Consider the following 13,542-nt stretch of genomic DNA (forward strand, 5'->3'; position numbering starts at 1 on the left):
CATATGTCACAATATATTCGAAGATGTCACATTATTCAAATAGATTGGTTGCACAAACTCAGCAGTCTACTACATCTGCGGAGATTTGTCCCGAATTCCACTCTTTTTTTAATTGAGGGGAAATCATCATCTGGACCGTTTGTTGAAGGCGACATTGTCACTGATAGACGCTCCTTGAGAATGGGAATAAATGCGTTCAAGTTTCTGTGGGTTTTATAATGTCTCATAGATACCAACAGGCGCTCACAGGCGGCAAGTTACTGAGGAATTGGGACTGCGCGTCAGCTCAGTTTTACACAAATCGCAGAGATTCTATGCAGCGGGTCTTCATTATCGCCAGGGCTCACACAGACAGAACTGAACGCGTTTTTCACTTTATTTCAGCCGGTCCCGGAAGCCCCACGTGTCCCTGCAAACTCTCTCTTGTTACATTTGTAACTGGGCTGAAGGAAACCGAGACTCCGCCATCTGGGAGGACAGTTAATGGTTTAAAAAAAAAGCGGCGCCTCGGAAATTACCCGGCGGATCACGGAGTGTGCTCTCCGAGCTCGGTTTGTGCTGGTTTCTGTCACAATCATTGCCAAGTTTGAGCAGTTGACGTTGTCTGGAGCCACGCTGTGAGAGTTTGCAAACCCTTCCTCAAATCTCCTCAGACTATTTCTCTGCTGCTGAAAACTGATTGCCCGCGTTTAAAAGCTTCCCGCTTTGACCGACATATCGAATCAAGTATCCAATCTGGTTGGTGAAAGACTCCCTCGCATTGTCTTAAAAAAGTGGGATCGCTCTATAAGTATTATCGAGAGATTCACTAACACTGAAAACAGACTGGAGCATCCGCCTGAGTGTTCTCCTGTGTGGGGCCGGCCAAGGGGACTTTGCCATTTCAGTAGAGAAGGAGGGGGAGTTATATTAAATCTCACTTTGGTACTCTTCAAATTCGGGGGGTTGAAAAATTCTAGGTGATTCGTTCTCTTGTGGAATTTTACTCCCTGTTAAGTGGCAATAAATCGTGTAGCCGGAGGCGCGCTCAGTCTGAAATATGCCAAAAAAACAAGGCAATTCTGTCGCCGTGTCAGCTTGTATGATATTTTTGTCATGTTTAGAATTATTAGTATCCTATGTCCCAGCTAATTTGAAAGTTACATGACTGTGTCAATCGTAGACGGGTGGCATTTGAGAAGCCTGTGTCCTCAATTCTTAATAAACAGCTCGTTATATAATATATCGTATTTCTGTTATTAAACAACAGTAATAAAAAAGACGTAGGCTCTTCAAATTACAAGGTGTAGAGACTGAAGTCCCATTAACTTTCCCCAGAACCCAAGGTAAGGCATAAAAAACCCAGAGTGTTAAATACTGGGAGGTGACATGGTAAAATACGGGCGAGCACTGTTGTACACGAAATTCAAAGCTGTTTCAAGCTGTAATAATGGGATTAATCAAATCAAAGGAATCCTTTCGAATACTAATATATTTTCTGCACGTTTATCGAAGACCCGAATTGAAAGTGAACAATTAAATCCACTGTCATGTTTGAGAAGAAATGTTTCTCATTTTGACCCTTCCCGTCCGACCAGGCATTTACTGGGAGACGGGTCTGTTTTCAATGAACGTGGGATCTACACAAAGGGGGCATCTGACCCCCGCTTCCTTCTCATTCAAGCATAGCATTCCAAGAGAACCCAACCTCAACTACTTCCACAACCAGGAACATTCTCATCCAGTTCAATGGAACATTCGCTCCCAAATGGAGTGTCTGAATCAAAATCAGATCTAATCAGTATACAGTCTGTCAGTCTCTGTTTGTCTGTCTATCTATCTAATAACATAAGCAAACATCTGTCCGAACAGATCTGGTTATAAATACATACTTGCATACTGGTAGCTGTATAATTATTGATATGACTGATATCCCCCACTGGACTGCTTGGCAGCCTCTACTAATTTTGCTCCGTGTGTGTGGTACTTGGATCCCTTTATTCCCTTCACACGCCTCCCCCTCCCCCCTCATTAATCTCAGCATATTAATGACTCTGAGCTGATACTAAAGGGCGAATCTCTGTCGATCCAGATCTGGAGTATCGCATTGACCCCACTGAGCTGTCACTCGCTCCTCGGTAATTTATATCCCTGGGTATAAATATACGTAGATAAATATTTTCCAGGAAATCACACTTTCATTTCTCAATCTCTTCTCAGCTGTTTGTCGTTTCTGATTGACCGTATAAAGGATAGGATATATTCGCCACACAATTTGGATCTTAATTTCACATTCCATAGTACTACAATATTCGCCTGTATTTTGTCGGTGGGGTTTTCTATGTGTGTTTTAATATCTATGTATACACTGAAGTCAGGTTTCACTGTCATGTATTAGTGAATTTATGTGACGAGCCTGGGAGCTGTGCACATACGCTCAGGTCCTGTTCAAATCGCCCTGAGGTAGATTTCTACGATTTCTTCCTGAAAACTGTCGGGTGATTCTTTCTTAAAGACAAAACTAATCGTCAGATTTCAAAACGTTAACATCTGGCCTCGTAAGAAAGAGACTGCGACTGAAATCTTTTCCCCCTGTTGTCTCATTTATTAATCTCCATCTCGAAATAGCGATCCCCTGTCCCCTGTAGCCCACAATATCGGACTGCAGTAATGCAGAGCCTCCCTGGGTATCCTAGACCTGAAGCTGACAAGTTCATTTCAATCTGTCCCCTCGCCGCCCCCCGTCATTCCTAATACTTCCCGCTTGAAGTTTGAAGTTGAGTTGAAAACAGCGCTGGAGACGGTCCTTTTCAGAACCAGGAGCTACTAAATCAGGGAAAAAAAAACTCGAGCGCATTTTATAGAACAGGTCCATTGCAGAACTGATACCTTTCTCTTTATTAAGATCAAATATTTAATCTCAGTATCAACTGTGACTCTTACAATAAATAGCAATAACTTACTTCGTTCCTTTAAGAGGTTCACATCGTCTGTCGCCGGCCCAGATTGGTACATACATACTTTACAACTCGTGTGTTTTTAAAAAAAAACAAGAGCTTCCTTACGGTAAATCTTTGTTTTCTCCAGAGATTGCTTTCTCTCTCAGCGAACATAACGGAAAGAGATGCGAGGCGGGATTACTGTCTGGAATGAATTTGGTAACTTTCACGCTGAAGGTGAACTTTCACGTTGAGTGTTGACTTGGAGAAATCATGTGAGATGCAACATTTTCAATCTGATATGGAAGCACGTGCTTTTTTAAAACAAAAGAAAAATCATTTTTCAGTCCTTGCCCGTTGGAGCATAATCCCCAGGCGGTAATCATCTCTCTCTGTCTCTGGAATAAGGAATTTGGCCTCGTGGAAATCTATTTACATCTAGTAGATATTCAAGGACAAGTTCTGTGGTGGCAGTTTTTGTTCAGAAAACTTCCCAAGTGCATTTTCTTTTTGGCAGTCGCCTCAAGTCTCTGATATATTTTTTTAAATATATTCTGAGATAGATATAAAACCGGTAGCGAGGGAGTTGTGTTGCTTGGAGCAGCGCTTTGATCATGCGGGATTTTCGGGGTCATGCGGTGGCCGGCTCTGCCATGGTCTCGGCCTCACACCTCACGTCTCCACCGGACTTGACACCATGCTGTTCGGGGTGTCCGGCAACTGAGAGGACAGAGAAGTCACGTCACTTCCGGAGGAGTTGGGCAGAGAGCCGGATTCTGAGAAAGTTACCTGCGGGGCCCACAGAGTGTGGGGGGGGGGGGAGGTGGGGGAGTTGGGAGGGGGACGGATGGAGAGAAAAATACAAATAGACTTCTTTCATTCCTCAGCGTGGCCCGTGGCTTGTAAATCATACAACACGTGTTTCAATAAAAATAAACAGCGAATGTACACAGGTAGTTTAACAAGGAGAGCAGCGAATATTGAGCTAAGTTTAAATGGATTCTCAACGGACCATTTCCCCTTGTTCGAGCGGAGTGTTTTAAATTCACAATTAACACTCATTAGATTCCACAATAAAACTCAGCTTGTGACCATTTAACAGCACGGAACCAAGAGTGTGCCAATCGATAGGCCTGGGCACTGACTGTTCTTTTCAACTCAAACCCACCCGAGTGAAATGAGCAAAGGCATCAGATTCATTTATGGTTAACTAACCCACTGAGGATGGGTCAATAGTTGGCAGCATAGATCAATAATAAGGGAGCATTTTTTAAAAAAAGGATTAGCGGGGCTTTGAGAAAAACCTCTTTCACTCAGAAGGTGTTGGGGATCTGGACTGCACCTGGGGACGGGAGTTGAGGCGAGAAACCTCAAAACCTTTAAAAAGTACAAAGTTAAAAATCGCACAACACCAAGTTATTGTCCAACAGGTTTAATTGGAAGCACTAGCTTTCGGAGCGCTACTCCTTCATCAGGTTTACTCCACAACCACCAACTAAATCTGTTGGACAATAACTTGGCGTTGTGCGATTTTTAACTTTGAATACCCCAGCCCAACACCGGCATCTCCAAATCATTTTAAAAGTACAGGACTCGGATGAGAACTTGAAGTGTTAGTACATTCAAAGGCTATGGGCCTGTTGCGGGAAAGTATAGGTCATACTGTATTTTTGGCGCTACAGACTCAATGGTCTGCATTCTATGATCCTATTATCCGAAATGAAGGACTCTCTCTAGGAACCTCCTCCCGGTTCCTAATTCCTCCTGTTGCTGAAACGGATTGAAATCGGACTCTCGTCCTGCTCTCTATTACTTGATAAATTATTCCCCAAACAGCAACACTCCCTGAAGCGTCATCTTGTCATGAGGAAAAGCTGTATGGATTGGAGCTCCGTGCAGGAGTCCAATATTGCGCTACACTTTGCCCGCTGTTGGTCAAAGGTGTACTTGCGTTTACCACCTCCGGGCTTTTGCGATGGATGTTCCTGTCAGCGCAACTGGCCAAACAGGAAGGGAACTGAGGCCTAAGTGAACAACTGTACGCTTCCTTAACCAAGCCGTTTGAATTGCCGAGCCAAACACAATCGAACTGGTAAGAGCCTCAATGTTAATATAGGCAGAGAAAATGAGACACGGCGGAGGAAATAAATATTTGTTTAAGGAAGGGAGGATACCCAGAGTGTAAAAGACTGTTTTTAGATTTTTTTTTATGTCTCCAAAATAGGTCATATTTGAAGGATAGACACTTCACGTTTTAAAAATTAATTTTCAAAGCCAAAGACGCTATAATAACAACATTTAACAATAAGCACGATGCTAGCAGATAGACTAGAATTATCAAACTCTAATTTTGTCTTGGAAGTGCAGCAATTCCTGGTTCTTTAATATAATTTGAGGCGAGTTACTGTGTTATTGTGCAGGTTTTAGAGGAGCTCAAATCTCGGGCCAACTGCTGGATTGTCCTATTTAATTGCACTTGCCAGCTTGCACAAATTGGAATCCAAGTCGCTGTTAAGTAACTTTCTGCTGCAGGCTCTGGTCCACTAAGTAGGCCGACACTCCAGGACACGGAAGGAGGGCTGCGCTGACTCCTTTTGGAGATTGTCTTAAACTGAAGCTTTTGACTGAGCGCTCACAGGCATCTAATCAACACTCGGAAGGAAACGAATCAGAGCGTTCCTCCTCTTTAGCTGGGGATAGTAACTAAAAACCACGAAAATAAAGAGATTGGCCCCTCATCTCTCAGTGGGAGATCGCTGTACATAATTTGGCAGTGGTGTGAACTCAGAAGAAATTCCCCGGCTGTCAAGCACTTTGGAGATCCAGGGACTTAAGGAACAGGGAAATACTCTACAAACGAATACCCTTTGGTTGTTGCAGGTTTAAAGTTAAAATGTTGATTAGTATTGTTCAGATACATAGCAAACAAACAAAAAACAGAAAGTGCTGGAGATCTGGCAGCATCTGTGGAAAGAGGAACAGAGGTGACGTTTTGAGTCCAGAGACCCTTCTTCATGGTAGATATATCCGAGGACCTGCTGAGCTCTCTGTTTTTGTTTGCTTCAGATCTCCAGCATTTGCAGTTTCTTAAAAAGAATTATTCAGATATATGCTGAACTTGCAATCTATACGCTATTATCTGAACAAATCTGTACATGATGCAATTACTTTAAACACAACGATTGACTGTATATGATTGTACATTGCTGGGGAGGTTTGTGCGTGGTATATGTCACTTTCTTGTTGTTGATGAGCAGTTGTCATCCTGTCAAACACACAGTGCACTAACTCTAACCCATCGTGCCCAACAGGAGGACTGGGTCTAGCTCCCGGTGCCCTCAGTGTACAAGGGAGAATACGGGCAGGGTTAATCTCTCGTCGTGCTGGTACGATTCTTCCAAATGAGTGTTTCTAGGGCAGTGCGCATTGAGAGGTGGCCTATTACTCAAATACGTGCAACTCAGGACATTATGATGTCAAGGCGCTGTACTCCAATGGGTTGGGGTCTGGGGACTCTGTGAAATTCCACGCCACAATGTTGCTATTTCGGTGAGTCTGGATCGAACCAGCGGGAGGCCAGTGGGCCCCTCCCTCACCGAGCACCGGGATGCAGTTTCTGTCTCTGGGCTCGTATCTGAAAGCACACCTGAACGGGTCGTAAAAATACATTCACAGGCACAGAATTATTCTCAGAGAGCGGCATCTCCAACAAATCCCGCCGAGTATCAGGTCTCCCCTGAATTGCTCCCCTGGATTTTGGAGTCACGTGTCAGAATGTTGAAGGGGCGCCATCTCAACATTTGAGAAGAACGATTCTTGCTTTCTTTCAAAACCTGTTTATTTCGATCAATGTCGCTGTTCACTTTTCATAGTTACTCTCAGTTACCTTTCCTGGTACTGTCAGATCACTTGCACCCTATTTGGTTGAATACCTCCTTTCCCCCAGTGTAGCCCTGGGATGTTTCATACTTCAGCTGCTTCATAAGTGGACCTTACGGTTGTATTTATAACCTAGCTCAGCCGCTAACTTCACACGGTTGGGGAAGACCACACTGTAAGCCAGATGTAACTTCTAATACATCTACATTTTAGCCGGACTTAACCCTATTTCCCAGCCACAGAGGGAACAATGGGAGTTCCTAAACACGAAACAAGCGACATTAAGCCGACTCGTGTCGGGGCTCTTACGCCGGTTACCCCACTCCCGCCCACTGCCCTCTCCCCCACTCACCAGCTGCTGGAAGGCCGGCTGATCCAGTTCACTCTGAAGTGCAAACTCACTGAGCGCTTTCCAGGGCGCCTGGTAGGACTGCACTTCCACCGCGTTACCTTGGACATCGTGTCGGATGGGGCTCCCCGCTACCATCGGCGTCCCCGTCAGACCTTGCAGACTCTGTTGAGAGGGGGGTGGTGGGGGGTGGTGAGGGGAGAGACGGGGTGGTAGTGGGGAGAGGGGGTGAGGGGAGAGACGGGGTGGTAGTGCGGAGTGGGGGTGAGGGGAGAGACGGGGTGGTAGTGGGGAGAGGGGGTGAGGGGAGAGACGGGGTGGTAGTGGGGAAGTGAGGAGGTGTATGGTAAATTATTCCATCCTCCGGTCTCACGGTGAGCGTCAGAGCTGCTGGTATGCAGCAGATCAGCGAAATAATTCATCAGACTCAATTTAATGCAAGATTTGGGGGCGGGGGGGGGGGGGGGGGGGGGGGAAGGTATTCCGAATCATTTGTGGTACCATTTCTGATCAAAAGCGCTAATCAGAGAGTTTGAAAATAGCTACTGGCCTGTTTAACCAACAAACAGCCTCCCTCGGCAGTTACAGTGCGCTTACAATTGTCAGCTTTGTATACAACTTAAAATAAAATAAGCATCTCCTGGAAATACGCGGGTTAAATTCTACATTGATTGGACTGGTATATAAACATTGGGGCGTTAGATTGTCCTGTTATATTGCCGTGAAACATAAACATAGCTCTCTGCCTGCACAGAAAGCGGCCTCCGCCGTTAGCACCGTCTAAAAGCACTGCTCTGAAATATGGATCATTCACAACCAGGAGCAGGAAATTTCTACATTCGGACACAAGCGTCCACCGGACAGAGGGCGAGACCGGAACAACGAAATGATCATTCCTCATAATCGCGCGTTACAGAAAGAGAAACAACGCCCCCTCTCCAACCTGGCATGTTGGTGGCCAGTCTAAACAAACCCGTTTATTTCTAATGAAAGCATCTACCCCGCACTAAACCTAACCAACTGCCTTTACTAGAACGTGGAAATAGCGAGACTGCAGAGAGAGAGAGAGAGAGAGAGAGATTCTCTCAGATGCTTCCCTCATCCATTACCAGGCACATTATCTAGCTACCCCACCATGTCCTCCTGCTCCCAGCTCGATCACCAATTCCTCTCTTCCCATTGCTACATGACTATATACAGTATTAGAGATGTACCATTGTTAGCTCATTCTGTGGTCCTCGTGTAAATCCCCACATGAATCTACACATTAATAAAGCTAATGTAACAGGATGTGCAACTCCAGTCCAGAGAGACCCCGATTCGCGGCTGAAGCTTCAGTGACCGAAGTTGTGATTTTTTTTTCCCTGCTGTTTTCGCTTCATCAAGGGAGAAATGAAGCCCCCCTCCCCGGGCTAAAGGCAGCTCCAATAACTAAGCCACCCAGCTGCCAGTATCAGACACTGTGATCTTTGCCACAAGGGCTTTGGGATTACTAGAGACAATCTTGGATGTATTGACACAATACACTATATTCTACCAACACCCCCACCCCCAGCCCTAGCCCCCACCACTCCTCACCCCCTCTCTCTCTCACACACACACACCCCAGCTCCAGTCAACCCTTGACTTCCTGTAACCTCTGTGTCTACACTGTATCCAAGATCTCGTTGACTTCTTCCTTGGGCCAGTACGCATTTACCTTTAAACTCGTTTGAACATAGACATGTGAACCTTCGCTCCTTGCTGCTGCTGCTTTGGGGGAATCTCTTTAAACCAGGAGTTCGGCTGAGCTCAAATCTCCCTCTCTCCAATATCAGAAAGTTGAACATTTTGTCTAAAAATCCTACTTTACGGCCAACCACTTTTCGGGATATTTCAGCTATTCTAAATATTTTATGACTTGAAAAAAATTCCAACGAAACCACTGCCAGCAGAAAACAACGCGGCGAACTTCCATGGGTTAGATCCTTATCGCGCTAGATGTTTCATTTGAACGTTTGATAACTATTTTAGTTGAAGCAAGCTCAACTCTGTTCTGTCTTATTGCGCGTGTGACATCCGGAAACACAGCCCCATTATATAATGTTAAAAATCACACAACACCAGGTTATAGTCCAACAGGTTTAATTGGTAGCACACTAGCTTTCGGAGCAATGCTCCTTCATCAGGTTATTGTCGCTCCGAAAGCAAGAGCTTCCAATTAAACCTGTTGGACTATAACCTGGTGTTGTGTGATTTTTAACTTTGTACACCCCAGTCCAACACCATTATATAATGTTTAAGATAGCATGTTTCTTTGCTGATTATGTTACTGGTACCATCTGCCCTCCGCACCTGCAATTTCTAAAGATATTCAATTTCCCTTTCGTTCTTAAAAGTATGAAAATTAATTGTGTGTGTTCAGTGAAGCTGAGGCGGCGGTGTACTCACAGTTTTGTCACTGTGTTGCTGTTGCTGAATCTGCTTCATGAGGTTGATTTTCTTTTTGTCCTTACAGCGTTTGTTTTGAAACCAAACCCGGATGACCCTGGGACTGAGGCCGGTCATTTCCACCAGCTGCTCCTTCATCAGAGCGTCCGGCCTGGGGTTAGCTGCATAGCAGGTCCGTAATGTGTGCAGTTGCTTCTCGTTCAGAACCGTCCGTACCCGCGTTGTCTTCTCTTGTTGCTTGTGAACATGAGGCCTTAGGGGTGGCTGCCGAGCCGAAATGGGTTCCGCTGCGTAGCAGCAAATTAAAACAAAAATACACACCAAAAAATATAGACAAGACATACACACACACATACACACACACACACATATACACACACACAGGCAGAATCATATCTCTCCCCCACCCCTCTTGCTTCTAAAACTAAATCCTCTGTAAAACCCATGAGAAGAAAGCTTATGTTAACTGCTCCCTTTTTGTAAGCAGATTTTAATTCGAATTCTGCTATTTAAGTTAAATGTCTCTGTTTCAAAATATACCTGAAAACGGAAGGGGGGTGGGGGTGGGGAGGATCTTTTACAATGAAATTTTCACCCATTCCCATCTCTATTTACACACGGGACCGTCGTTTTCTTTAGTCCTACACAGCGATTAAACTAAAGCTGCTGCGCCTTATTAGTTTGATTGCTTTCCAATATATTATTTGTCTGGTTAAAGATACTGAGAACAGTCAGCGGGCAAGTCTTGATATCAGACCCAAACCCAAAGCTCAGATTTCTAGCACCCTCAGTAATTTATTTCCACATTATCCCAAATCTTAAACCAATTGAATTTGTTATATTTATCACTGATATACACAAACATATATACAAAATTTTGAGGCTCAAATCCAATTCTCTTTCGATGTGTGTATAAGTATCTCGCAATCACGCAGCTCTGTTTACAAAACGTTCAGCTGAAAGATATAGCATACGGAATTAGTTCATTGTACAACTCCTCGTTTTAAGTTTGATTGGGATTTGCAAAAAAAAAATTGGAAGCAAACGCCGCTGAAAATGACCCAGTGTGAGAACAATCCATTTCAAACATTTTATTTCAATTTTTGCACACTAGTTTCTGCGGCAGTTTTCTTCAGGCCGTGATATTTATAGAATCCAGTGCAAAAATATTTGAACTGAAAGAGCGGGGAGAAATGAAGGATCGATTCAGATATTATAATGGGAGACCATAAACGCCGACACAATTGTTAAATACTACATTTCTAAATTGACACACGGATCCCGAATATAGTTAGCATTAAGTCCGGATACAGCTGGAACAGCGTGATAGACATGGGGCTGGATATATTTGTGCTGAAGTATTGTCGAGCTGCCTATACACTCCCCCTCCCTTCAAATATTGCTATTTGCTAATTGAAAAATGTGCATATTATATTGAGGCTGGAGCTCCCGCCTGCCTGCAGCTGGTTCCTTCTCTCTTACCTGCCATCTGGAGGGATCTGCTGCTCGGGACAGGACTGAGAGGGCCGCCCCCAGCCGAGGCCCTCTCTACCACGTCGTGATCGGCCCGGCAGAAAAGCTCATCGTCCCTGAGGGCGAATTCATCGCCGGGAATGAGCTGCCTGCTACAGGCTACGCAGCGGAAACAGTCGATGTGATAGACACGGCTCCGGGCCTTCATCACAAAATCGCTCTTGTTGAAAGTCAGATTGCACTTGGCACACTTGGTGCCGAACAACCTGCACGGAAGAGGGGAGAGCAAATTCAAAACGCACTTTAATTTGGCTTTAACTTCCCTCCAGTGTCTGAGACATTTGTTTGATAACAACGTGTTTTTCCCTCCACATTGTCAATAAATAATTCTTAGCTAACCCCAAAGTTAATTGAAACCCGTCACTAAACAAAATAACATTTCAGCTGAGATTTACCAGAGAAAATGGAATCACTGGTTTAATCTCTGAACTGGCGCTTGTTTCATGAGATTGCAATCCAGTCGCTTGACTGGGACTTCCAGAACCATCTGAATGGACCAGTTAGCCATTCGATTCGTGTTTTCTTTTTGGTTTCTTTCCTGTTAGGATTTCTTTCCCCCACCCCGCACCCCCCCCCCTCAAAGACACAAGCTTTTGTTCTTGCCTCACCTAATGTAATCCCTTTTGCAGTAAGTCTTGCCGTCCCTCACAAAACAAGTGCAAGTTTCGTCCAGGTACTGACTGCACTCGGCGCACTTCAGACAGGCGGCATGCCATTCCAAGTCGGGGGAGACCCGCAGGATGAACTGGTCATGGATCTGGCTCCCACAGCCTACACACATGGCAACTCCGTGCTTCTCTGACAGGACAAAACATGGACTGAGCATTACCTTGGAAACAAATCGGTTGCACTTTGTGCTTCACGTTAGACTTGTATCTAAACAACGAGAAGAAAAGGTGAGCAGTGGGTACCTGGAGGCTCAAACATCCGCTGGACGTTTCAGCGAGCACAAACACTATTTGCTATTATCATTTGCAGGAGAAACAAGTCCAACTGAATAAATAAATGTATATTTTCTTTTCCTTCTGCTAGAAATTTACTTACTTTTGCAATGATCCCCCATAGCACCAAGAAAAGGTGTGTTGCAAATAATATCCACCATGCAGACCTAGAGAAGAACCGGTCCCTACCAACAGAAGTGTTAAAACTGCGGTGAAAGATCAGCTGCGAGCTGTCGGGATGTCTGATAACAAATATTTGGGGTTAACTGTTGGACTGCACGTTGAGAAATTCCCCTCCCCCTTTCTCATTCCCTCGCTCCCCCTCCCCATTCCCATCGACGTCCCCGTGACGCCAGGACGCAGGGGGAGCTGAGTCACGTGACGGACGACGCAACAATGAAGGGCTGGGCTGAGTGTCGGGCTCTCATTGGTTCCAGCCAAAAAAAAGTATCAATTCCATCCGAGGATTGGGAAGCGGCTGTAACCATTTCTTTTTGTTTGTTACAATGGTCAGAGTGTCGCTGCAGGAACATTACTGCATGGATTTAATTTCTTCTTTTTATAGTTTGCAAGCAGCATTTCCTAAATTGCTCAGTATTCCAGTGCCGGCAAATAAGAAATCGCGCCATTAGACGTTGCGTTAACCAAACAAAAATATCAACAGCACAGAGGAGGGAAGAAAAAAATCTTTGCAGATGTAGGTGTTCAGAGTAATACAGAAAAGCTTATTGCACCCTCTCCCCAAAAAAGTTCTGCCATTAAACTGTATTTGCAACCGCATCTTCGTGTTGGGTGGCTGTGATTTGCATCACAATGGCAATTTCAGTGATTGTTACCGTTTAACTTGAGGAAAAAGCGCCCAGATGTGAGTTTATTCGATTGTGACATGTATAAATCCCTGGGATTTGTTGCATTTAATTTGCGAACTGTGTTTAAATATATTTTTGTAAATATGGAATTGCACTGAAATACTTAAATGGCAACATTTGATTGAAACTGTCTCACACAAACACTGTCACTTGTATGAGAGAAAGTGAAAGGGGCGCTTAGAGGGTACATTAAATTACTGGTACAAAACAAATATGTCCAAACCTTAAAGCAAAATGTAAACTTAGATGGCAGTAAATTAAGGTAATTGATCGAAGAATTAGAAGGAAGATTAAACAGCGAGTTGTTGAGATTTGCAATCCACTAAGAAGATGGTGCGAGCCGATTCAATAATAACTGTTAAAGGAGATTTAGTTAGTTAATCGAGAGTGATTTTTTTTGGCAGAGCTCTGATGAAAATGCAGAAGATTGGGACTATTTGGCTAACTCTTTCAAAGGGCCGGCTCAAGCACGATGGGCTAATTGTTCTCCTCTGTACCATTTCACCGTTTTATTCTTGTTGACAGGGTTGTGTTCTTGGTTAAATATTTGTTGTGTTCTTTCGTTAAAGTTTCGGTGTTTGGTGAGTCTCACTTCTGCATTTCCCATTGCCGGACGCATAAAC

At 44.4% G+C, this 13,542-nt stretch overlaps 1 protein-coding gene across 1 annotated transcript; it reads right to left on the reverse strand.

The window, feature by feature from the left end:
* Positions 1-2,851: 2,851 nt before the first annotated feature.
* Positions 2,852-12,316, reverse strand: isl2a (ISL LIM homeobox 2a). The gene is made up of 6 exons (XM_072552957.1): positions 12,154-12,316; positions 11,718-11,907; positions 11,059-11,315; positions 9,577-9,863; positions 7,150-7,311; positions 2,852-3,707 (listed from the first exon to the last, which is right to left on the reverse strand). Exons 1-6 carry the CDS (start codon positions 12,209-12,211, stop codon positions 3,591-3,593), a joined length of 1,071 nt encoding a protein of 356 aa, XP_072409058.1. The 5' UTR covers positions 12,212-12,316; the 3' UTR covers positions 2,852-3,590.
* Between the last annotated feature and the right edge of the window lie 1,226 nt (positions 12,317-13,542).

Source organism: Chiloscyllium punctatum, chromosome 33, assembly GCF_047496795.1.
Source record: "Chiloscyllium punctatum isolate Juve2018m chromosome 33, sChiPun1.3, whole genome shotgun sequence".
Taxonomy (NCBI): domain Eukaryota; kingdom Metazoa; phylum Chordata; class Chondrichthyes; order Orectolobiformes; family Hemiscylliidae; genus Chiloscyllium; species Chiloscyllium punctatum.

Excerpts from the sequence above, each read along its gene's own strand:
- isl2a (XM_072552957.1), bottom strand. The coding sequence starts at position 12,211 with ATGGTGGATATTATTTGCAACACACCTTTTCTTGGTGCTATGGGGGAT. Across the intron at positions 9,864-11,058 it reads CAGATCCCTCCAGATGGCAG|CGGAACCCATTTCGGCTCGG; the intron begins GTAAGAGAGAAG and ends GCTGCTACGCAG. Across the intron at positions 3,708-7,149 it reads AGCCGGCCTTCCAGCAGCTG|GTAACTTTCTCAGAATCCGG; the intron begins GTGAGTGGGGGA and ends TGGGCCCCGCAG.